At 31.5% G+C, this 25,938-nt stretch overlaps 4 protein-coding genes across 8 annotated transcripts; 2 read left to right on the top strand and 2 right to left on the bottom strand.

Annotated features, from left to right (window-relative positions):
• Nucleotides 1-1,075: 1,075 nt before the first annotated feature.
• Nucleotides 1,076-5,712, bottom strand: LOC143080461 (uncharacterized). 5 transcript variants are annotated; one of them, XM_076256317.1, is made up of 6 exons: nt 5,685-5,712; nt 4,857-4,935; nt 4,419-4,553; nt 3,507-3,629; nt 2,064-2,181; nt 1,076-1,642 (listed from the first exon to the last, which is right to left on the bottom strand). In XM_076256317.1, the coding sequence occupies exons 2-6, from the start codon at nt 4,903-4,905 to the stop codon at nt 1,417-1,419; spliced, it is 651 nt and encodes a 216-aa protein (XP_076112432.1). In that variant the 5' UTR covers nt 4,906-4,935; nt 5,685-5,712; the 3' UTR covers nt 1,076-1,416. The 5 variants fall into 5 exon arrangements, with proteins under 5 accessions (XP_076112432.1, XP_076112430.1, XP_076112431.1 ...); XM_076256315.1 differs by having other exon boundaries at nt 4,419-4,556; nt 5,685-5,704; XM_076256316.1 differs by having other exon boundaries at nt 4,419-4,556; nt 5,689-5,696.
• Nucleotides 5,713-7,437: 1,725 nt separating this feature from the next.
• LOC143080458 (uncharacterized) lies at nt 7,438-11,406 on the top strand. The gene is made up of 3 exons (XM_076256311.1): nt 7,438-8,687; nt 9,625-9,849; nt 10,853-11,406. The coding sequence occupies exons 1-3, from the start codon at nt 8,328-8,330 to the stop codon at nt 11,183-11,185; spliced, it is 918 nt and encodes a 305-aa protein (XP_076112426.1). The 5' UTR covers nt 7,438-8,327; the 3' UTR covers nt 11,186-11,406.
• Nucleotides 11,407-12,781: 1,375 nt separating this feature from the next.
• Nucleotides 12,782-18,108, top strand: LOC143080460 (uncharacterized). Its single transcript, XM_076256313.1, has 4 exons — nt 12,782-13,028; nt 13,632-13,803; nt 17,137-17,282; nt 17,887-18,108. Exons 1-4 carry the CDS (start codon nt 13,025-13,027, stop codon nt 18,072-18,074), a joined length of 510 nt encoding a protein of 169 aa, XP_076112428.1. The 5' UTR covers nt 12,782-13,024; the 3' UTR covers nt 18,075-18,108.
• On the bottom strand, nt 18,072-24,802 carry LOC143080459 (P2X purinoceptor 7-like). The gene is made up of 3 exons (XM_076256312.1): nt 24,446-24,802; nt 19,831-20,052; nt 18,072-18,271 (listed from the first exon to the last, which is right to left on the bottom strand). The coding sequence occupies exons 1-3, from the start codon at nt 24,679-24,681 to the stop codon at nt 18,118-18,120; spliced, it is 612 nt and encodes a 203-aa protein (XP_076112427.1). The 5' UTR covers nt 24,682-24,802; the 3' UTR covers nt 18,072-18,117.
• Between the last annotated feature and the right edge of the window lie 1,136 nt (nt 24,803-25,938).

Here is a 25,938-nt window from a genome sequence, read left to right as displayed (position 1 = left end):
TCACTGATGAGTCTTTTGTAGACGAAACGCGAATTTATTCCTGATATCTATGATAAGTTTATTTATATGGTTTTATTAGGCTACCTAGTATTACTTTTGATAACTATTATCATTGCTATAGTTATATTTTTGAATCAACTGTTTACAAAATTTTGAATTTTTGAAATACTAAGGATTTTCTACCTCAGGCATAGATTACCTTAATTGTATTTGCCAAAACTTTCAGGAATTTTGGTCCTCAATGCTCTTAAACTTCGTACTTTATTTGGCCTTTTTAACTTTTTTGGATTCCAGCGTCACTGATGAGTCTTTTGTAGACGAAAAGCGAATTTATTCCTGATATCTATGATGAGTTTATTTATATGGTTTTATTAGGCTACCTAGTATTACATGTAGTTTTTCCTCTTCATACCTACAAAAATAGAATGCTCAGCACTCAGTATTCTTAATAAATGGAATTAATTTGTTAGGTGGCAATATCTGACAAATAACTTTGCTGGTGATACTTTATTCTAAAATAGATAGCAGCCGCTTTTATTATATTTCTTTGATGTCGATTTTCACAATTAGATTTATTTCTGTGTTACTTTATTCTCATTCAAATGAACACGCCACATCCGGTGTGTGTCTTTCACAAGTCAGGAGCTTGTTATACAGTGACTGTCGTTTGCTGCTGTATATCAAATAAGTTGGTTGTTCTTCATTTGGTTAAAAAAAATCAGACCGGTAGTTTGAATTGTTTTCTATTTTTCATTACGGGTCCTATAAGACTGACTATGCGATAATTTGTCAACAATGTATCTGACTTTAAATTACTTTTAAACAGTGAAAATAAAGTTTCGAATAAATATTTACTACAATAGATGTAGGTATTGATTAACAAACAAAATAAAGTATATAAGTTCTTTGTTCTTTTTTTTACGCAAATGACCTAGATTGACTGCTAAAAACGAATTATTGTTTCTTTTTTCTTTCTTTTATTCAAGAATGATTGAACCAATGAAATCATCTTCTATTTTTTATGTGTTTATCGACAATGACAAATCATACAAACTAATGGAAAACAAATCACTAATTATTTTCAATCATTTATAATGTAGCTATATATGAATATACAGACTAAAAAAACAAAGGAATATTCAAACTCATTAGTTGGAAACAAACTTATAATTTCATGTCAAAAATCGACAGAACAACCAACAACGGTACACAGATGAAAAAAAACAACATAGAAAAATAAAGAATGGGCAAACAATCCAAACATGAACCGGGGATAAGCCTAGGTTCTCCGAAAGTGTAGGCATATCCTTCTTCATATTCAAACACTTGTCGTGTTGATTATATAGATTAAAATTCGTTGATACATTGATAACAGATCTGAAAAAGACGTTCGCAGAACAAAAAAACAAGTCAATATCAATCATAATAGCAATAGTAGAGCGTGTTGCCTACGGTTGATCTGTGATTCAAAGGATGACTTCCATTTTCAAGGTTTCCATTTTGGGTGTCCTCGTCGTCAAACATGACAACCTCTTCCCTAGCAACCATGCCCTGTACTTGTTGACAAGGTGATCTGTAGCGTAATAAATAGAACGGTATAGTTGGTGGAAGATTAATCGGAGTTCTGTATGATCCATCAAATCTGTAAATAATGGATTTCAAAATAGTTATATTTTTTTATTTTGAGATTAAAGAATAACTTAAATCCAAGTGTCACATATAAAAAACCTGATGCTTACAACTTTCGGTTCACATGCGACTATACCGGTTTTTTATATGATTCTTGTTGCACAATCTGAAGTTATCTTTGTTTTGCAGACTATTTGTTGTATTTTGGTCGTTTTACGTTTTGTTTTGCCATTGTCAGTTTGTATTCGACTTACGAATCCGAATACCCGAGAGTTGTTTTGTGTTAAGTTGTATCATTGACAATCAAACCATATCTTCATTTTTATGTATACAAGCGCGAATAAACTTGTCAAAATATGTAAAGCACGAAAAGACTCTTCGAATAGGGAAAAAGAATTTCTATTGCAATTTTATTAACATCCAAAATAAAATACCTGCAACAGTAGAATATGAGAGTGTTTGTATCAAATACTCCACTTGGAAGAATTCCCTCTTTTTCGTTACTATTATGATGGTCTTCGTCATCCCAATAAATAGATCCAGTTTTGAATCCTTAAATGTAAACACATTTTTACAAAATCAATTACAACTTTTTTATCATCAACTTGTCATATGTGAAATATTTATCATTAATTTACAGTTTTCCTGCTTAAGTCGGAGATTCTTTCCGGTTATACCAGCTTCGTTTACCAATAACTGTTTGTCACGAAATAGCCAAAAAAGTGTTGAATGTAACGTTCAACTAGCTTTCAGTTACTGAAACTACTCTCATATCGTATTTTTGTGTTTATTTGACCTGTTGATAAAATTTGTAAAGCTTTTTTGTAATTAAATGTTTACTTAATCAGTGTGATATGACGTATCGCTATTTTGATATATTCCACCTTTGAGAAGTGGTTGATAGGACGATAATTTTTCACTTAATCTGTTCTCGTACTATGAACAACAAAATTATTTTTCAAAACTATATGTCTTTACTCTATGTATACCTAACAACAAATTTAGTATTATGAACCAGTGCACGTTATTCCGTTTGGCTACATTTTTTCCAAGGTTATGGTTGTATTTTTTATGTTGTTTTACAATTCACCTCTTTCTTTTAATAATCTTATTTATATATTGAGTTAAAGATCACATTTATTCTTGCAGTATATATTCACTTGTTTGTGTTAATATATCTTTTGATTGAATTAAGCCGTATCACTTGGTATCTTATAATGTGTTTTTCTATTTTGTGATGTTACAATATTTTTTCAGGGTGGTGGAAGGTTGTTGCCTCCTACAACGTTTAAATTTGCTGCATTTGTTTGCACCTGTTAGGAATCAGATATTCTGTGGTTGTCGTGTATTGATGTGGTGTATGAGTGTTTCATGCTTTTTTATATAGATTAGAACGTTGGTTTTCTTATTTGAATGATTTTGTTTGGCTCTTGTCATTTTGGGATCCTTTAAAGCTTTCTGTGAAGGTCTTACTTTAACTTAAAATGGTTTACTTTTACAAAATGGATTTTGGATGGAGTGTAGTTTCATTGGAACTCATATCACATCTTTTTATATTTATTGAAAACCAGTCAACTAGTTATTTTTTATCATATTAGATCAATCCGACATTATCATTTTTATATTATAAAGACACTGTATTTATCATTATCTTTCATTTATTATCATCATTTGTCATCTATGAGCACATTTGATCATTTTTACTTAGATTATAAACTTAAAGTATTGGGATATTTTTTACTTGATTAAGTTAGAGGAGAATATATGAGCAGGATTTTTTTTTCTTTATCATGTTTTCATAATATTGATAGTCAAAACTAATACAATGTTTCTTGCTTTAAACTTGTAAGCTTCAGAATATATATATCAAGTAATACCTGATGGACAGGATATTCCTTGTCTTAGAATACAGTAATTTCCTACTGGCCAATGTTGAGTTCCTGATATGGCATGCGCATCTTTGGTACAATAATGAAACTCCATGTCTATTCCAAACTTACCTGTTAAAACCATCTTATATTTTAAGACATGAATTATACATTCTGATATATTTCTTCCGAATGAACCTTTAGTTTGGGAAAAAAATGATTTATTTGTTTGTTGTGATTATCAATGACCTAAAAATAGCATTCATAACTGCGAGTATCTTGATTCGTTGCGGTGTGTCTATTGTTTTTACGTTAGTTACTACTATGCATTTAACAGATTTTTTTAGTGTAGGAAATTGCATCTGATTTTTATGTTGTGCTGTTACAACACTGTCTCATGTAAGCGGATGCTCGATCACTCAAAATGAGGTTTAACTCCGATACATTCTGCACGTATCTGTCTCAAGTCAGCAGGCTGTAGTTCAGTGGTTGTCGTTGGTTCAATTCTGTCGTATATTGATTTTCGTATAAGTTTTTGTTACTAGTATAATTAATTATGAAAGGTATATCAACTAGCCTATCAGTTTTCTAGATTATATTGTTTCACATTTTTATGTCGTTTTTTTATAACCGATTTTAATGTACGACAAATTTATCATTATTGCCATTCTGTTGCATTGAATTCTAACAAAACCTTCATTTGAACCTCGTAAAGTGTTGTGTTTTTCTCTGTATTCCTATCCTATTTATCAAAATATTTTATTTGATGATATCAAATATGTCGACATAGTACAGTTATCGGGTACTTCCTAAACTACAGTCAGATATATAATGATTGCATATTTTTTTTCATATGTTTTTATACTTGAACAGGTTTGGTTTGAAGATGAAAATTATCTACATATTGTTAACATGTTATACCGTAGAAATGATGTCCAGGTGTAATGAAGTTTCTATTGCGGTGATTTTCAGTATCTTGTCTACGCGATCCTTCCTTCCAACCAGTCGGGCATCCTGTTTTCGGTTTGACAAGTGTATATGTTCCTGTTGGCCATTCTACTAAATAAATCACAAAACTAAGTTAGTGCTTATATCGTTCAATATCCTCTAAAACTGATTTCATAATATCGAATTTGACAATATTTGTGATTTTTCTCATCTTGTTCAATAATGCTTGATAATTATAAAAATTTTCCAAACTTTGTTTGGTGATATAACATTATGTTTTACAGTTACTACAACCATACATGATAAATTGATAGGTAATTCATTTGATTTTGATTTTGATTTTGATTACATTTTAATCACATACTGTACTTTAATTTCCATAGGGTAGGTTTCAGTATATCTTATAGTTACCAGCGTACACTGTGGAAACAACGAGGATCAATATCTTCACGGACAGCATCTTTGAGCAATTAATACTGCCGTCGAGGAGCTATAAGTATTTACAAGACAAACTAACTAAGTATTACTTCTACAACACTCTAGAGTTATTATGCATTTGAACTAAAACAGGGGCGAATGATACAAGAGGGTAATTCAAACTCATAAATCAAAATAAAATCTGAAAAGTCGTGGGTTCCACATCTTTTGTTAACTTTACTTTCTGAACTGCAAGATATGGCTAATTATAGAACCACATAATTGTAACAACCTATTCCTGCCTAATGTAAAGACATCCGAAATGATTGGGTTTTTTTCATCATTATTCTTAGTATTTAAAATTTACGAAATTGTATAAGTTAAAATAGATATGAAAAGATATAATTGTTTTTCGCGAAAAGAGTTATAAAAAACTAGTTATAGAAAAAGATTATTATCAACAAGTTATACTCTTCTTACTTCGATTTATGTTTATTTGACAATAAAACCTATTAAAAATATAAAAAATAAAAGTGTTATGAATTAATTATATATATACATGTAGGTATACAACTTCTCTCTTTTAAATAAAGAAAACTTGTTATAATAACATTCTTGTTCACCCTAATATGGCTTCAGTTTATATTGAACATATGTTTCAAAATTTATTTACCAACATTCATTAACATTAATATTTAATGCTACCCTATATAAATTTTAAAAATTAATGTGTCAATACCGTTTTGTTTGCAAAGTAATATAAGATCCGATTAGTACCATGTCAACTAATTCAAATAAAAAAGAAAAGTACATCTTACTTACACACAGGTATCAATCTGTCGACTAATATGTCAATGTAATATCAAAGTTTTATTTATATATAGTATCTTTATCCAATAGAATTTAATTTTCAATTTCCTGTCTGCTGATCTTTTGCACATTGGCTACAGGTATAAGGGGAGGTTTTCAAATCTGACTAAACATGTTCAACCCTACAGTAATGTTGCGCCTGCCCTAAGTCAGGAGCCTCTGACCTTGTAAGTCTTGTATGCTTTTTTAATTTAAGTCATATATATGCTTTAAAGTTTAGTATGACGTTCCTTTTCACTGAACTGGAACACAATTTTTATTAAGGTGCAAGCTGAAGCCCGCCTCCGGGTTTGAGATATTCTTGCTGCGTTGAAGACCTATTGGTGGATTTCCATTATTTTTTACTCGTTCGTTGGGTTGTTGTCTGTTTGACACATTCCCCATTTTCAGTCTCAATTTAAATCAGTTTATTTTACAATGCATAATTAATTTTCTTTGTCATTTTGTTATGACATTAAATAACTTAAATTCATACTTGTAGCTTTCTGTATTCATGAATTTTCTATTCGTTGTTTTGTTCTCCTTTTTACATTTATTAAATTCTATTGTGTTTTCTTTTATGAAAATGTATTTGGTTGTTTACTTTCACTTAATGAACAGGTTGGGAACTTATGAGTTTGAATGTCCCTTTGATATCTCTTTTGGTGATTTTGTTTTGGTGGCACATTTGATTTATATTTATAAGTTCATGACTTCAGGCCACTCAAGATTTCTTTTATGTATTTGTGTTCTTGGCTAGTTTTGATATTGAAAATAACGCTACATTTCTATACGGCAAATAGAATTTTATTTGATCTTACATTAATAAGAATAATACCGTCTAAAGAAACAAAAACGACGAAAATAAGGCCTTGTAAACGTTAGTTTGTCACAATTCATTTATCATTTCGAATACTTGTAGCTAAATGTATTCAAAACTATCAATGTCTGATAGGTTTATTGTTATTAACCAGTGGAACTGTGGTTATTATAAAAAGAAGATGTGGTATGATTGCTAATTAGACAACTCTAGACAAGAGACCAAATAAAACATAAATTAACAACTATAGGTCACCGTATGACCTTTAACAATGAGCAAAGCCCATAACGCATAGTCAGATATAAAAAGACCCCGAAAAGACAATGTGAACAATTCAAACGAGAAAATTAACTAAAATGTACAAAATAATTTGCAACAAAATTCGTTTTAATACTGATAGTAATGAATATTTCTATTAGTTTTAAAAGTTCAATCTATAATTAAATTTTGTACGATGTATAAAACATTTAATGACAAGTATGGTTGCTACAACATTATCCATCCGGAGAAATAACGTGAAGCCTAAGGAATATTTCCGTTCATGTAAATATTTTTTTTATTAATTTATTGATCCTGTACACGTATAAGACAAGTGTTATTGCCAGGTTTTTTAATCGGAACGTAGTTATTTAAGTTTTACCAAACACCATTGTTCATATTGGTATTTATATGATAGACAGGTGTCAGTTAACTCTTATTTTTATCTGGTTGTTTTCTTGCACATGATTTGTGATGATGTCAAATCTTTCTTCCTCTCATCATTTATAACAAAAAGAGTAAAATAACGAAACTACCGCGCTCCAGGGAAAATTCAAAACGGAAAGTCATTACTCAAATGGCAAAATCGAAATCTCAAACACAAAAAACGAATGGATTACAACTGTCATATCCCTGACTTGGTACAGGCATGTTCTTATGTAGAAAATGGTGAATTAAACTGTTTAAAAAATTAGCTAAACCTTTCACATGTATGACATTAGAGTGGTATATAATTCCATGACAACGATGTGTGCACATAACAAACAGACATTATGGGTAAATATGTCAAAAAAAGGTATAGTAATCACATTGTTATAAACTTTATCACCATAAAACAAACAAGTATGTAAAAAGAAACAAAAAAAGTCATATAGACTTGGCAAATAATAAAAAAATAAAAGACAAGTTAACATAACTTTACCATAACACAATAACATAATTCCAGGATTTATTAGTACTAATCCACGCCAAATAAATAGCAACAACAATAGACTAAACAGTTAAAGTAATTTTTTTCAAAGATACCTACAAGAATATTATAACACGTTATAAAGACGATCAATCAAGGCAACATTAGTATACCAATATGCACAGGTCTGACTTTATATGCATTTTTGACAAAAAAATGTATAACATGCTTATAGGACGTAGAACATTATCTGTTTCATGAATAACGACTTACCTACCTTCATGGCGAATCTCGGAATTGCTACTTTCTATAAACAACTTTGTGTATCAGTTACAAAACGCAATATGATGGCCCTTAAAGGTGAAATGCAAAGGTAAAACAAAAATTGAGAAAAGGGTGCAATTCGCAGGCTTTTATGTCTAAAATGTTGAAAATTATTCTTATCCGTAAATTCCAAACCTCGCTGGTACTAAAATTAACAGGTAAATATCAGTTTTGAAAATCGCGGGAAATACCAACCTTGTTTATCTCCCTTTACTTCCTCCTCGCGGTGACGTCATATGAGTCCTTCGTTACGCTATCGATATCTATCATTAGAGCGGGAAATTGTAAACAAATAGAACAAGCTATGGTGTACTGTGTAGCATTTAACTGCAATACTACGTCATGTCAAGGATATAGGTTGTTTACGTTCCCGAAAGACCCAGACAGGAGAAAGATATGGATACAAAAGGTGATGAGACAGAACTTCCTTCCTACGGAGCATTCAAGATTGTGTTCTAAACACTTTGAATTCGATCAATTTGTTATAGACGCAAGGATTGCCGCGTCCGTGAAGTTTACACCAAAACAGAAAACACTGAAACCAAATGCTGTACCCAAAATATTTGACTATAAGTCGGGGAAAAAGACTTCTGCCCTGGGAGCCAGTCCGAGTAAAAGGAAGAGACATGCATCTAGAGCATTGGAAAAGAGACGGAGATTAGAGGTATCAATATTATAAAATAAAATTTATTATTTTATTACAAGGATAAGAGTCATTTGTGGTTATAATTTGGTTGGTGTAACCTAACAACATATTTTTATTGGTGCTCAAACTGCATGGGCTGGGGCCCCAAAATATAGAAAAAGAAGACAGAATGTGCATTTTCATGTTTCAATTAGGATAATGTTTATATTACCTCTAAGCTAGTATAAATTTGAGGGATCCCATATGTGTATCTGCTACTCTAAACACAACACTTATAATCCCAAATGAAGACACCCCATCCCTCCCATCCCCTTATAAACTCTACATTTATAGGAAAAAGACATATTTACATATGTATGGATTAATTAATTTGACTTCTTTTTTATAAAAGTTCTTTCCTTAAATTTATCCAGGTCTACAATAATTTCAACTTTACTTTTGTCCTTACTGTATGGATTTATCTCATTGTGGAAGATCAAATGGTGGCCTATGGTTTTGACTGGTGAGTGGTGGTAAGCAGTCTCATTGGCAATAACAAACACTTCTCCGATTTATGCCCATCAAAATTAATAAAGATGAGCTTTTTAAATAGCTGTTCATTCAATATTACATTATTTTTCATACACAATTATTGCATGCGATAAAAGAACATTATTCTGAATCTTAAAAAAATGTACTTACATAATACATGTAAATGCATATTTATTATTTTCAAATACACCATGGTTACTGTACTTAAAATATGTGTAGATTATTTAAAATATCTAACTGGTAAATTTAATTTACTATCTTCATGAAGTTTATAAGGGACCACAGGTGAAAATTTATTTCACATTAATTTCCATGTACAATGTATGTCATAAACCAAATATTAAATTTAATAAAAATGGATAAATCTACAAATGCTGTGTACATGTAAATTTCTTAAGTATTCAGTATCGCAATTTCATTTCAGATATTTCAGGGATTCAGTGAAGGCAAGGTGTCATCATGGTCATTTCGTACTGAAACTGAATTGTCACAAGTGTTGGATATGAGTGATGATGATGTACATGTAGAAGAATCTGAAAATAGTTGTTTAAGTGAATTAGAACCACATGATCTGGAGACAAGTATGCCACTTCCATCTGGTATGACAGACAACAGACAGATGTTTTCCCAGACTGATAACAAAATAGTGGTAGGTTTGAATGTCAATCACTGATCTTTTTTTATATGTACCAGGAACACATAATCAGTCTTCAAAAACTATCTGCTGTTAGGTTGCTGTCTCATTTACCATATATACATACATTATATACCCAAACAAATGATATACTGAACTTTCAGTGTACATGTACATGTCAATATAAAACTTGAAAATTAGAATTGAGAAAGGAATCAGTATCAAAGAGAGAGTTTTAATCCAACAAAACAAAGAGCAGAAAATAGCCCCATGCCTCTTATATTCAGATATTGGTCTTCAGGCAGCAATTAATACATATCTAAATATATAAAAAAACATAACAGCAATGTATACACTATTAATTCAATTTAAAGCTTTTTAAAAATTATTACCCCCCCCCCCTAAAAAAACCAAACTATGACAACAGTTGTTGTGCATAACATTTTCTAGTCAGTGTGTCTGTATGAGATCACAAGGTAAATATATGGACAATATAGTTTATAATGCAGATGCGGTCGTTACAATTTGAAACTTATTAATAAACAAATATAAAAATGAGATGATGTGATATGATTACCAATAACACATCCTGCAGGAAATGTTTATTATTTATATCACGGTCAACAAAATGTAGAATTATTTGTCAAATTAAAGTTTTGTTACTTCCTACATGCTTGCAAGTTAATTAATACATGTAAATGGAACAGCATTTTAACATATATGTATTTAAAACTGTATATAAGTAAAACATAATTTTATATAAATAAGGCTGTTAGTTTTCTCGTTTGAATTGTTTTACATTGTCATATCTGGGCCTTTTATCGCTAACAATGTAGTTTGGACTGTGCTCATTGTTGTAGGCTGTACGGTGACCTATAGTTATTAATGTATATGTCATTTTGGTCTCTTGTGGACAGTTGCCTCATTGGCAATCATACCACATCTTCTTTTTTATATGAACTATTTATTCTGATTTATTTATATTTAAAGCTAAGTAATGTCTCCTTCTTTTATTTAGTATCCTCAACAAAATGCCCAGATTCAAGCTTCCATTCAAATGACTGACAGTAGTACACAAACAGACCATATTGTCATACCACAAGAACTACTTGGAAGTAATGCCAGCAGCCAACTTATAACAACTGAGGAGGATGAATTGAGTGATTCAGGTGATCCTCAATGGGTACCATCGGATGAAGAAGAGGAAATTGAGGGGGTTATTGATATCAATGAACAGAAAAATGAGGCTAAGGAAAGAAAGTTTATTGTTTTTGAGACCGAATTAAATGATTTATTTAGGGAATGTGCAGAATGTAGGAAAACCCTTACCTCAGAGGAAATAGGAAAATAAGTGACTGGAACTTTTATTCAGATCAATATAACTTGTGATTGTGGGCATTTAAAAAGTTGGAAGAGTCAACCAATGTCTAATACCATGCCGGTTGGAAATTTAGTTTTGGCTGGTGCTATTCTGTTTTCAGGCAGTAATCCAAGTAAGGCATTAAAATTTATGAAACATGCTGGAGTTCAGTTTTTTTCACTACGCACTTACAATTATATGCAAACTGCCTACTTAGTTCCTGCTGTAAACTCAGTCTGGAGTAGAAAACAGCTAGAACTAGTTGATGAGGTAAAAGATTTAGGGAGATCATTAAAGCTTGGTGGTGATGCACGTTGCTGTTCACCTGGTCACACAGCCAAATATGGTTCATACAGTGTAATGGATTTGACAACATCAAAAGTGATAGATATGCAGTTGGTACAGGTAAGTTTGTGCAGTTAATTAAGTTAATATATCATGGTTAATATAAAAAAAAGAAAATGTGGTATGATTGCCAATTTCACACGTCTACACAAGAGACTAAATGTCACAGAGATGAACAACTAAAGGTCACTGTACGGCTTTCAACATTGAGCAAATATTGAGAACATATATAAAATACTTACTGGTACAAAATTGTCCAGATCATGCATGTATTATTTGCTACTGGGTGTTAAGCAAACATTAATCAATCTATCTATTAAATTGAACACACTATATATATGTTAATTTAAAAGACGTTTTATTTTTAGATAAAAAATAGAGAATAAGCTTTCTGCTTCAGAGGATTATCAGATTTACTGTCATTGATATCACATTGATATTTTTAAAATAATAATAATAATGGTATGAATACATTTTAACCTTTTTTTTAAATAACTTGATTCTTATATATTTTCAGAGCAATGAGGTAAAAAACAGTTATGCTATGGAACAAGAGGGCTAATAAGATGTTTGAACTTTCTTCACAACCAACAAGTTCAAGTATCCCACCTCATTACAGATAGACATAGCCAGGTGAAGAAGTTCATGAGAGAAAAGATACCAAGCATCCAACACATGTTTGATGTATGGCATGTAGCAACAGGTATTCATCATTCTTGTGATGTTTTAATTGGTTGTTAGAACATAGTTACATGTACATTTAGTTAAAATTATTGTCTTGATTAAAATCATTCAGTACATTTTGTACTTATCAAGTCCTTTTCCTTATTCGAAGAATTCATTTACTGCAATCAAATTGATACATTCATTTGTATTTCTTTCAACTGATCAAACAAGTTATCAAATTTGGGTTGATGTTAAGATTTATTTTCAAAGGGAAACAACTCCCAAGGAGAAAAAACTGTACATCTAGCTTGTCTAATAAGAGCAGAACTATATACATTTTTCTTGCATATACACCTTTTGGCTTTTTATATTATTGTTACATAATAAAATTAACTACAATTTACAAATGTATAAACAGTGATTTAAGCCAAAATTATTGTTCTATCTTACAAAACTATATATATAATAAGTTCTATTGTTATTAAAAAATGAAAAGTTCATTAATCAAAAAGGTATAGCCAAACTGTGACAATATATTTACACTGTAACTATCATCATCATCAAACTTTGAACAGGAATTTACAAGAAGTAGGAACTGAAAGGGAAGTCATCAAAAAAAGGATACCAGGGCATAGGAAGATGGTCTAGGTCAATCAGTAACCATATGTATTGGTGTGCTGCAAGTAGCAATGGTAATGGTGAGGAGTTGGTACAGAAGTGGCAGTCTGTATTGAAACATTGTGCTAATGTCCATGACGGCCATGGTGACCTGTTTCCTAATGTTTACATGGACCCTTGGAAGATAGAGAATGGATCAAAATGGGTAAACAGTTAATTTATAAGTTTAAATTCTCAACATGCTCAATATGTAAAATTTTTCTAAACAACACATTAGTTTTTAAGTCATATTATTTGATAAATTTACAAATATAGTTTACATTGTATTGATATTGAAACAAAAAAATAATTTAACTGTTTCTTTTAAGTTTTATTTATCAAAACACTTATTTTAGAAATTCAGTGCTTCTTTATGCAGGTAGTAATGCCTTTTAACGTCGGGCGTCAAACATTCATTTCGGCTACTGTTTGTATCATAATATCCTTATCATGATTCGTCAGAGGTCTCAAATAGTTATTGTAACCAACTTTTTTGGAAAAAATTAACGTGATTCTTCAAAGTCAGTTGATGTTTTCATCATCTAAAAGAAAGTGTACATTTTATCATTATACACTAAAAATTACCATTAACTTCATTTGGCAAGAAATTTTACTGTTATTCATCATAAAGGTACCCCCATTGCAACCCTCTTTTATTGTAGATTTAATTTTTACTGAATCTGCAAAAAGAAGTATGTACATTGTACTAGTAATCAAATATGAATAGACAATACTTTGAATAAGTAATAACCTTTTCATTTTAATATAGGATCACCTGCCTACATAGAATTTGAAAAAGTAATATGTGGACGAATGTTGTTAAAAGACATCAAGAAGTTATCACCAGCAGAACAGACATCTGGGTTGGAGTCGTTTCACAACATTGTTTGCTACTTTGCTCCAAAGTCAACACATTTCTTCTACTGGCAAATGAGGGCAAGGTTTGTAACATTTGAACACTTAGCCTACTTAATAAAATGCTCTGCAGGGCACAGCTTGATACGACTGCAGAGGTCAAACCCTGAATAGTTGAGGCAAATATGGACACAACATTCAAGCTTGATACAGCTCTGAATTTTGATTGTGATTAAGTATTTGACACAACTGAGGTTTCGGACACAGAATGAATGTGGTCTAAGAACTGAATTTTTTAAACTAGACATTTACCTATTATGGTCCAATATCCAAAATCTAATTCATGGTTAGATTCTGACAGCATATCAAAGTACCCCATACATTCCATTTTTGTTGAAATCAAACACAGCTTAATTTTGGACCTTGATTTGGACCAACTTGAAAACTGGGTCCATAATCAAAAATTCAAATACACATTAAAATTTAGACTATAGTAAAGAACCCCAAAAATTAGTTTTTGTTGATATGAAACAAGATTAATTTTTTACCCTTTGCCTTTGGACCTTAATACAGACCAATTTGAAAACAGGGCCTAAATTTAAATATCTAAATACAAGGTTAGATTCGGGATATCAAAGAACCCCAAGAGTTCAATTTTTGATGAATTCAAACAAAGTTTAATTATGGACCCTTTGGACCTCAACGTGGACCATTTTTTAAAACACTACAATCCAGTAAAAGTCTGAAATGGCCTATATCTGAACTAGACTGTACTGATTTTTACTCGACCAGTCTGAATTGGTCTGAAATTTACTTGATAATACTTGACTGTAGTCTGAACCATACTTAACAGTCTGAATTTGTACTTGACCAGTTCTTAACCATTTTATACGAGTCTGAACCATGCTCAACCTAGTCTGAACCATACTCGACCTAGTCTGAACCATACTCGACCTAGTCTGAACCATACTCGACCAAGTATTAACCAACCTAGACCTATTCTTTGTATCTATCAACTGAATTTTATCAATTTAGGAAATAGTTTTTAATAAAAATGAAATTTGAACAACAACTTGAAATTAAAAATGTATTCAAAAGAGGGACGAAAGATACCAAAGGGACAGTCAAACTCATAAATCTAAAACAAACTGACAACGCCATGGCTAAAAATGAAAAAGACAAACAGAAAAACAATAGTACACATGACACAACATAGAAAACTAAAGAATAAACAACACGAACCCCAATATAGTATTGAAATTAAAATTTCACAATAATCAATCATAATATAACTTCAACACAATATTAATCAACATTTATATAATAATATATATCAACCTTAAAATACAAATAAAACAAGCTGATCAAATAATCTAAACAATGAATTGTGACTAATATTTTTAATATTATTCAAAATTTTATGAATATTTCTGAAGTATTCTATGCTAACTTGACTATTTTCACCATTAACTTAAGCCTAGTATAGATTTATGTTGTCTGTTGACTTTAGTTAATAATGCAGTGAATGTTGTTTTTTTGTTTATTAATATTTATATAAAATAGTCTATAAAACAACTTAATAATTTTTTAAAAAATGAGACCTCAATTGTTTTGTTTTATTTAACCAAGAATTTAATATAATCATGATAATAGAATTTCCATATCGATCCTTGATAACCTTTTTTAAAAAAGAAAATGTGTTCCAAAGTAACAGTAAAAAATTATTTCAATTGATTTAAGAATTTTTGTCAAATTAAAGACATGGCATTCATTAAGCACTTTAATATGGTCCAATTGCCTCATTACATATGTGTTTTACCTGTGGGTAAAACGAAAGCCCTATTTTCTTAAATTCGTGTATTACTTATCTTGTATATTCGAAAGGCCGTGTTTTTTAAGTTAAACAGGATGTTGCAATTTTGAATAAATGTTATTTAGAATTTAATACCTCTGACCAGATGTGATCTTATTTATGAATTTGCCCCAAGCAGAGGTTATACTTTATATTTCCCCACTACTCAGAAAAACAGTTTTATTTATTTATTTAATTTTATCCCTTTTTGATATAAATTATATATAATATATTACTTTTTTATCCTTAATATAATAAAAGATATATTTCTAATATAAGGTTAAACAATTTATAAATTTTGTTGGCTGTTGTTATAATTATATGTCAGTTAAAAAGAAATTTATTTTAACAGTTAAAAAAGTAAAAGTTATTTGGTCTTAATATGGTTCAGACTGGTCGAGTATTGTTCAGACCTTTGGTTAAGTATGGTTTAGACTGGAAAAATAGGTCGAGTACAGATTAAGAATGGGTTAAGACTGTTTCAGACTGGTCGAGTATTAGTTCAGACTATTTTCAACGGAAAAGATCAGGGTCAAGTACGATTCAGTACAGTCAAGTATGGTTCAGACTGGGGTCGAGTAATGTCAAGTAAAAGTCAGACCAATTCAGACTGGTCGAGTAAAAATCAGTACAGTCGAGTACAGATATAGGCCATTTCAGACTTAAATGGTTTGTAGTGAAAGGGGCCCAAAATCCGGAAACTTGATACACTGTTAGATTCAGCATATTAAAGAATCCTAAGAATTCAAGAATAAAACCATTTTTAAATTGGTCAAGAAATAAGCAACATAGAAAAGTAGTGCGTTTGCTCCTGATTCCTTAACAGTGAGGGTCATAACCCCTAAAATCTATCCCAACCTTTCCTTTCTGGTATTAAACCTTATGGTCCAATTTCAGAGATATCTCTACACTTACAGACAAGTTATTGTCTGGAAAAGACAAAAATGCATATTTTGACCCCCCTTTTTGGGCCCTAATTCCTAAACAGTTTGGACCATAAGCACCAAAATCAATCCCAATCTTCCATTAGTGATTAGGGAAAGCATCTGCCTTCGGTGGACGCTGATGACGATGAATTGATACCAATACAAAAAATGTATACCACCAGAAGTTTTTTTTATTTTTTGCAGTTGTATAAAAACACTTGCATACTGAAAAAATATATTCTTGCAATCCTTCTCATTACATTCATTTCAATTTAATTAATTTTTCACTTTTTTGTTTTCTTTATTGATTAAATTGTTAATTTTCATAAAAAGATTTGAACCTCATTTCCTCAGTTGCTGCCACAAATTTATACTTTAAAAGATAATATGGTCAAATATCAAACTGCAATGGACTTCAAACTACTGAATTAAGGGCTCCTGGTCAGCGACAGGCATATATAAGATCCAGATTGATCATGCTTGTACCACTATGTATCATTTGAAAAAAAATACTTTAATACCAATATGTTTCTGTATAATTTTGCATGTTTATACATGAGAAGCCACCTTCAAATTGTTTTCATCAAATAATGTGATAGTAATTAATGTAATCCAACATATATACATTGCAAATTTTTCAGACTTTTCTTAAGTGTGCTGCACTTAAATGAAAACACCAGTAGGAGTCAGGCAACCACAGAAGGAAGACTTCAATTTAGTATATCCTATCCAAAAGGAAGGAAAGGTGATGCAATTGCTAAGGAGGTTAAAGTCAAACAAACTTTCGGTAAGATTTTTCCACATAATAGATATAGGAAGATGTGGTATGAGTGCCAATGAAACAAGTCTCCATCCAAATAACAAATTATAATAGAAAACCATCATAGGTCAAGGTACGGTCTTCTACACTGAGCCTTGGCTCACACCAAACAACTAGCTATAACTGTTTTTACAGATTTTTACGCAGATGTATCATCAGTGATCAATAGCTCACATTTTTTTCAGTTTTTTTTTTATTTCTTATCAGCTGATAACCATGATAACTTGTAGTTGCTAGAATAATAAAAAGTGTCAAAATGACAGTCAAAATGGAAGAACTGTAAAAAAACTCATTCATGACAATAACTCTTAAATAGTTGTCAGACAATATTTTTGCAAAATGCATTGTGAAATGTACGTGTATGTAGATTCTTTCCATCTGTAACTTATATGGGTGTCATGGTTATAATATATATAATATATAAGACAATGATCTGCATTTAAAAAAAGAATAAATTGAAAGTTCTCCATAATTACTTGTATCAGCTATGATGGACATTCTGAACGATTCAAGTTTTTTTGTTCCTATGTACATTAGCATGATTAGTTTATTTACAATTTTATATTTAAAGGTTATGTTGATGAACTGATGGAAGAGCTGCTGCTATATCGAGAAACATATCCATCTTACAAGAGTGCCTTAGATAAAGCAGCAGTTGACAAAAGACTGGTTGTGCCACCTCCCTTAGCAGATCAGGCAAACAGACAAGAAAAGGAGAATGTGATTCAACAACATGTCAATAGATTTAATAATGAATAAATGTGATAAAGATTTTATTATCATAGTAATATAATATGTGTAGTCATTTTGGGTATTTAAAGCCAGTATATTGTTCAGCTGGGAACTGTTTCCTTATTTTGCCAACAACACATGATGGCAAAACAACTCTTCTGTGTTTTCCAAGTACACGGTAAATCCACCTGGTAAACCTTCTATATGCCAAATATCTGTAATTTCTGAAAACAAGAATGTATTCAGTACTATTTTTAAAAATGATGTATTACTGTCTTAGTTATTTTTGTTGTTGTGTTGCTGTCCACAATATATATTCTTACACACATGATGATGGCTCATCTTTTTTATTCCAGGAAACAAGATGCGATATGAGTGCAAATGAGATGGCTCATCTTTTTTATTCAAGGAAACAAGATGCGGTATGAGTGCAAATGAGACAATTCTCCATCCAAGTCACAATTTGTAGTAAATAAATTATTAAAAGTCAAAGTACGGGCTTCCAACATGGACCCTTGCTCATACTGACAGCAAGCTTTTAACGGCCCCCAAAATGACTTAATGCATAACCATACTTATTAATTTTCTTGAAAAAAATCCTATTAATGTTTATTTATTCTTTTGAACCTTGTTGAGGATTTTAAAATATAGTAAAAAATTCTTTCTGGAATCTGTACTATATTAACTCTAGCGTCCAAGAACAAATAAGAGTGCACACACTGAAATGTCTCGCCTTCTTTTCTTATCATTGATATGATTTTGATAGTTCTTAATATAAAGCTTTTATCAACTGTCACATAAACTTAACATTAACCACTGAACCATAATAATGAGGTCAAGGTCAAATGAACAATACCAGTCAAACATATACAGCTAAAAAGTCTTCCATACAACAAATATAACAAATATAGTTGACCTATTGCTTAAATAGTTTAAGAAAAAACATACCAAAACACAAAAACTTTACACTGAGCAATGAACTGTGAAAATTAGGTTAATGTGAAGTAAAACCTGTGCAACTGGCATTAGATATTTCTATATACCAAACATAGTTGATGTATTGCATATAGTATTAGAAAAAAAGACAAAAACTCAAACAATTAACTTTGACCATTAATCCATGAAATTGAGGTCAGATGACTATTGCAAGCTAGACATGTTTACCTTACAGTCCTTTCATACACCAAATATACTTTACCTATTGCTTATACATGACGTATCTGAGATATGGACTTTACCACCACAACTTAACCTTGTTCACTGATCAATGAAATGAGGTTGAGGTGAAGTAAAAGTTGTTTCACATCTGACAGGCATGAGGATTTTGCAAAGGTACACACAAAAACAGTTATCCTATTTAATAAGAAAGATTTTTTTAACATTACAAAAAAAAAAACACTTTTTTTTAAGTCGTCACTGAACAATGAAAATGAGGTCGAGGATAATGGACATACATGTATGACATACAGAAACTTAACATCATGACACATCTGAATACAAAGTATGAAGCATCCAGGTCTTCAACCTTCTGAAATATAAAGCTTTTATTTTTAAGAAGTTAGCTTATCATCCCGCCTCAGGATCCCTATCCTTATGTAAAGCTTTCTGCCACAGAAGTCGCAGGCTCAACAAAAACTAGATTTCATACATGTACAGGCATATGGTAATTCACTAAGTGATTGATTTGTGATAGCAAATCTAAAAATAAAGTACAAATGATACATGTTAGTGTATAATGAAAGGTAATTTTCCACTTGCATTAGCCATGTGACAGTATACTTACTCATGAATCATTTGGCTTGGATCAAATGGACCATTTTCTTGTAGGTATTCATAATATGAAGTTTCCAAGACATAAATGTTTAGACAGTTTGCCACAAATCCCTCATGGTGAGTAATACATGTGATGGCAGCCTCCTCAATTTTCCCATCTATAATGTTAGTTTCTTGGCAGCACTTGGACTCTTGTACAGTGGGCATTAAGGAACAATTCTGACACTTGCACCTATACATAATAGAAGATAACAAAATATGAAATTTACAATATACTCTAAAATAATGGAGTTGTATTACCAATGTGATTTCAACTGATCGGGCGGAGCTTAAGTTTTAATTTGCATAAGGACAGTCTATTTGAAGATGTGTATGATAAGGATGATTTCCGTTATAATTGTTATTGATTTCTAATCACCTATCAGTGTCACCTAACGAATTTACTAAAGGATGAGTGCATGATATGGGAGGTGTAGAACAATTTTGAAATAAAAAATATTTATATGTGCTATAGCTTAGTATTTGAAAGTACCAGCCCTGGTATTATTCTATTCAAATATTTCTTATTTTGAGATTAATATTATAAAAAAATATATATATTGAAAATAAGATATTTACACCCCATTTTTCCTTCCTAAAATATAATCATAATACAAGCTTTAAAAAAAGAAATTCTCGGTTTACGCGTGAATGTTTTGCCGCTTTTTAGATTTACTATTTAAGCACATCTTATAATCCTGTTAAATCATTCTGTATTACGAAACATGGCCGAGCGTAAGCGAATACTTTCCTCTCATTCAAAAGAAATAGTCTACAACGTGTCAAAGTTTTTTGAGTCGCAGATTCAGCAACCGACATCCACGCTAGTAAAAGCACACACAGAAAGAGCAGCAGAAGCTACCCTGGTTAGCGAGGCTACTATACGGAGAATTCGACGTGAGAAAAATGAAAAAGGGAGACTTTTTTTACCAGAAAGACAGAAAGTAAGAGGTCCATATAAGCCTGTTGATGACTTCGATAAATGTGCCATAAGACAGAAGATTCATGAATTTTACACAGTCCGCCGTCAGTTACCAACCATTGATAGACTTTATGAATCGCTAAAGTGTGACATTTATTTTCCCGGGGGTAAATCACTACTTCTGAAAATTGTGAAGGAACTTGGTTTCAAGTGGAAGCGCTCTCAAACAAAGAGAAAGGTTCTGATCGAGAAGATTGCCATCGTTGAAAAGCGAATTCAGTATTTGAACAGAATAAAAGAAAGGTATGAACTTGGTGTACATAGATGAGACGTGGATTGACACTGCATATACTGCAAAGAAATGTTGGCAACATGAAGATGAATGCCGGGTTTTAGAACCAGTAAGCCGCGGACAACGTCTTATCATCGTTCACGGGGGCGGAATGTTAGGATTTGTACCAAATGCATTACTGATTTACAAGGCTCAATCGTGTACCATCACGAGATGAATGGTGAGAACTTTAAAAAGTGGTTTACAGAAAAACTTTTGAGCAACCTACCCGAAAAGAGCGTTATAATAATGGACAATGCATCATACCATTCTGTACAGTTTGACAAATGTCCCACAACCAATACCAAGAAAGCAGATATTCAGGCTTATCTTCGATTACACGAAATACAGTTTGACAATAAACTTCTCCGTCCACAGCTTCTTGCTTTAGCAAAAGCCAACAACCAAACGCCAAAATATGTTATAGACAATATCGCCAGAGAGAGAGGACATGACATTTTACGTCTTCCTCCTTATCATCCAGATCTAAATCCTATAGAACTGATATGGAACCAAGTAAAACAAAGTGTCGCCTCAAGAAACGTTACCCACAGGATTGACGATGTTTTAAAACTTGCGCATGAAGCAGTGGCAGATATCACAGTTTCTGATTGGGAGAAAACTTGCCGTCATGTTGCAATTATCGAAGAAGAATACAGAAAAAGAGACATTGTAATCGACGAACAAATGGAGAGATTGATCATTGATCTGGCAGACAGCGGTGACAGTGATAGTGACAATGATGACAATGTTTAACTTACTTTCAATGTATAATTTTCAAACGTCTGTGATACATTAAAAATTTTGTAATGAAAATATTAGTTTCAGTTTATATATGCTTAATATATACGTGTTTCTCGTTTCTCGTTTTGTTTATATAGATTAGACCGTTGGTTTTCCCGTTTGAATGGTTTTACACTAGTAATCTTGGGGCCCTTTATAGCTTGTTGTTCGGTGTGAGCTAAGGCTCCGTGTTGAAGGCCGTACTTTAACCTATAATGGTTTACTTTTTAAATTGTTATTTGTATGGAGAGTTGTCTCATTGGCACTCACACCACATCTTCCTATATCTATTTACATGTAAATCGAAGTTGAAAACAAATTAAAAGTATTGAACAAAATAAAAGAGAGAGAGAGAGAGACAGTGTAACCATCCCACTTGTCCCTCATACTAAAAAAAAACAAACTACAGAGTGTGAAAATGCAGCACGTTCGACAATAAAGAAATACATGGTTCCGAACGAAAGATATTCTGATAATTCTGGTGGTGACTTATTTGAATTTAAAGTTGTTTCTTTTGTTCAATTTTTGTTTGTCTTTTTTTTTAGACATGGCGTTGTTAGTTTATTTTTTATCTATGAGTTTAACTGTCCATCTGGTATCTTCTCCCTCTTATTCAAGTTATCCAACTGCCCCACCTCCCATCCCAACAACAAAATCATTCGGAATAAAGCTGGGACTATTATACTAATAATATAGTATAGTATAGCATATAATAGTTAAAAGGAAGGAAAATGTATATTTAAATGTTATAGAATTACGAAATATGCATATTTTGCAACTGCCGTCTTCATAGTTGAACTTTTATATCCTCAATTTATTGAATGTAACACTTATAACAAGTTTTACAACTAAAAGAACAGCTGTGTCTCCATATTTATCTTGCGAATACACATATATGGTGTTTACATTTTTAAACCGGATCTATGACCATAACTGGACACTTCATTGATGAGCTTATCCTTAAACACCTATATATAGATGGACTGGTCTATGATGAGCGAACCGTTTAAACTCCGCCCAGTTAAGTGAAATAAATCAAGTAATACAATTATATTAGGTACAAGTATTGACTGAAGGCAGAATTGTCACATGTTTATAACATGTTCTATAAACAACATGTACATGATGTACAAGACAGTATGGTTTTAAGGGTTTCTCAATAGATGAAATATATTTATATCAGAAGCAGATTATTTTTCGTGGAAAAATTTCATTGATTATACAGGGAATCACTGAAGCATGACCGGAGCGGGACCTCTCCTAGGCAGCCAGTGGGCCCTACTTATGAAAAATTCTAGATCCGCCACTGTAATTAACTCTGTAAGTGCTAAAACAACGATCAACTTTGGCTTTATGGGAAATACAATGTACTGTACATATTCCCAAATTCCATTATAATTTTACATGTATCTTAGGTACATGTATGTAACAAAATGCAATTGATTACAAGTACATGTATTAAAAGCCATGATTTTTCATTAACAACTTGATAATCATGAGTTGGTGTTTTTTACAGAGAATCCATATGTTCAAGCAAATTTGTTCTTAATTTAATCAAGAGTACATTTTTTTTGTACCACAGTAATACATCTTTAGAAATCATGATCAACCAACAATGATTAATTGAGAAGGAAATTCAAAATTACATTTTTTAACCCTTAAAGTCAGCCACTGTCATGACTGTAATACTATTTAAAAAAAAAACATATATATATATATATATATATATATATATATATATATATATATATATATATATATATAAAATAAACCATAACTTTAAATTTATTAAAACTTCCGACCTAACACCTGCCCTCAGGGTCCAAACCTATTAAAATATACATGTGTGTACTGTACATATACATGTACATTGTATGTCAATGATCACACCAACATTAACAAGTACTATGATGTTGTAAAATTTGTTCAAAATAAAAACTGATTGAACAAATATTTTTAGAAGAGATGTTGAACTCAATAATTCAAAGTCTACACCCACACCCCCACACACACATATTTATACAGGTACATTTTACATGATAATAATACACATGTTCACTGTACAATTTCATTGATTTTCGTATTACCACTATATATTTTCTGATACTTCAAAATATAATGACAAATATATAGAGTGGTTCCTCTGAGGGTTCCTCAGTGAAGAGAATTTCCATTTTAGGCCTTCTTTAAATTTTCGTTCAATTAACCCAACAAGATACATTGTTTACACTCGACCCATTGCCAATTGTCACCATGTTTTCCTACATGTAAGAGGGGATTGACAGGAAATAACAAGTAACTCCTGTCCATCCCCAAATTCCCTCTTCCCTAAACCTGTACGTACTTAAAATTCAATATCCACTGCTCTCTGTCCCTACCCTTGTTCCCTATAAACTTGTTCGCTATAAACAGTATATATTCATCGGATAGAATATACAAAAAGTGAATAGAAGAAGAAAGGTCGCAATGTATACTGTGTTGGCCTACCTACTTATTATTATATTATGATTACAAAATGCGTCTGTATTCTTCAATAAACAATTTACGTACCATGATATATTCTGAAGCCGCCGGGCTGTTGACATATCTAATTTTTCACTTTCATCTTCTACGTCAGATGTAGAACTGTGGGATTCTTCATCATCAGTGACATCAAGTTCATGCGATTCAGCACCCGTAATCCTCTGAATTACGGGTTCATACATGTACGGTTGTACTGACATCGCAAAGTTAACTTCAGGAATGTCTACTTGTTCACGTTCATCGTCTGTGAACCGATAATCCATAGTTAACTTAATAGTTTTGTAATTGTTTCCACGTGTTTCACTGTTTGTTTATATTCCGAATGGATGGACACAGATGACGTCACAATGATTCCAAAACAAAAGGAGATAATCATGTTGCACTTTTCCCAAAAAAAGTTACCAGTTTTATCAGTAATACGAGGACACACAAATTACTTCCAATATTTTTTTTAGTATTTATTTCTATCAATTGATTGAAATATAAAACAAACAAAAATTTAAAAAACCTTTGCATTTCACCTTTAATACATAGCATAGATAACTATGGACATCTTTCAAAACCTCATGCATGGTAATGCATATGAAAATATTTTTATTTAAATATTTTTTGTGTGTCACTTTTTTCTCCTTAACAGTATAATGTTAAATGAATCTTTAACGCTACCGACTTGGTTAGAGTGCAGCCTTTTAACTTCAAAAAGGGGGGAAGGGGGTTGGGGTTTTTTTTTCGAGCATGGCGCTAACAAATTTATTAAGTTTTTTTACGCGATCAATCAGATTATTCCTTTAAAAATGTAACACTATAAGGCATGTTGGAATATGCACCTTTTTTGTTATCTGCTTGTCCAGAATATATTTTCTTTATAAAATTGGGGGTCAGAATAACCTTTTTTTAAAAACCATAACCCCTCCTGGAAGTTAGATATTTCTTCCCTTAGACTCTTTACATCTGGCAGCTTAAACGCCAATTTAAAAGTATCAAATGATTTGGTAATGATACAAGTCGATTGACTAGTATGAGTCAAAATAATTGAATAAGTCGACATTTATGTATCTGATACTGGTAAACAAAAATACCATTTATAAAATGAATAAAATGAATACATAGTTTGGCGTTAAATCAAGTTAGCTATTGAACCTTGCGAAAATCAGACACAGAAGGTGTTGCGGATACTGTTAAATTCTTTGTAATTAGTACACTCAATATCTTGCTATCTACCAGTTTTATGGACGCTCGAAAAATTTCTTTTTACAAATGAGATATAAAAATTCATTTAAAACACATGATACTTCTATGACTATGTCATCTTAAATATCATTTGTCGGTGATGATTTTTAAACTTTGTCACAAAATATCAACTTCGCGGCCATAAAAGATACTTTGTCATTGCATCACTTTTTTTTTAACATAGTACGCACGTCGACTGTCGTATCATTTTTCAGTCCTGGTATCTATGATGAGTCATTTACTTGCAACTAACATTTAATCTGACTTCAAGAACAGTTGATACAAATTTC

Source organism: Mytilus galloprovincialis, chromosome 6 (genome assembly GCF_965363235.1).
Source record: "Mytilus galloprovincialis chromosome 6, xbMytGall1.hap1.1, whole genome shotgun sequence".
In the NCBI taxonomy this organism is placed as follows: Eukaryota; Metazoa; Mollusca; class Bivalvia; order Mytilida; family Mytilidae; genus Mytilus; species Mytilus galloprovincialis.
The sequence above is the reverse complement of the archived record's forward strand: the minus strand, read 5'-3'. Positions and strand labels throughout refer to the sequence as shown.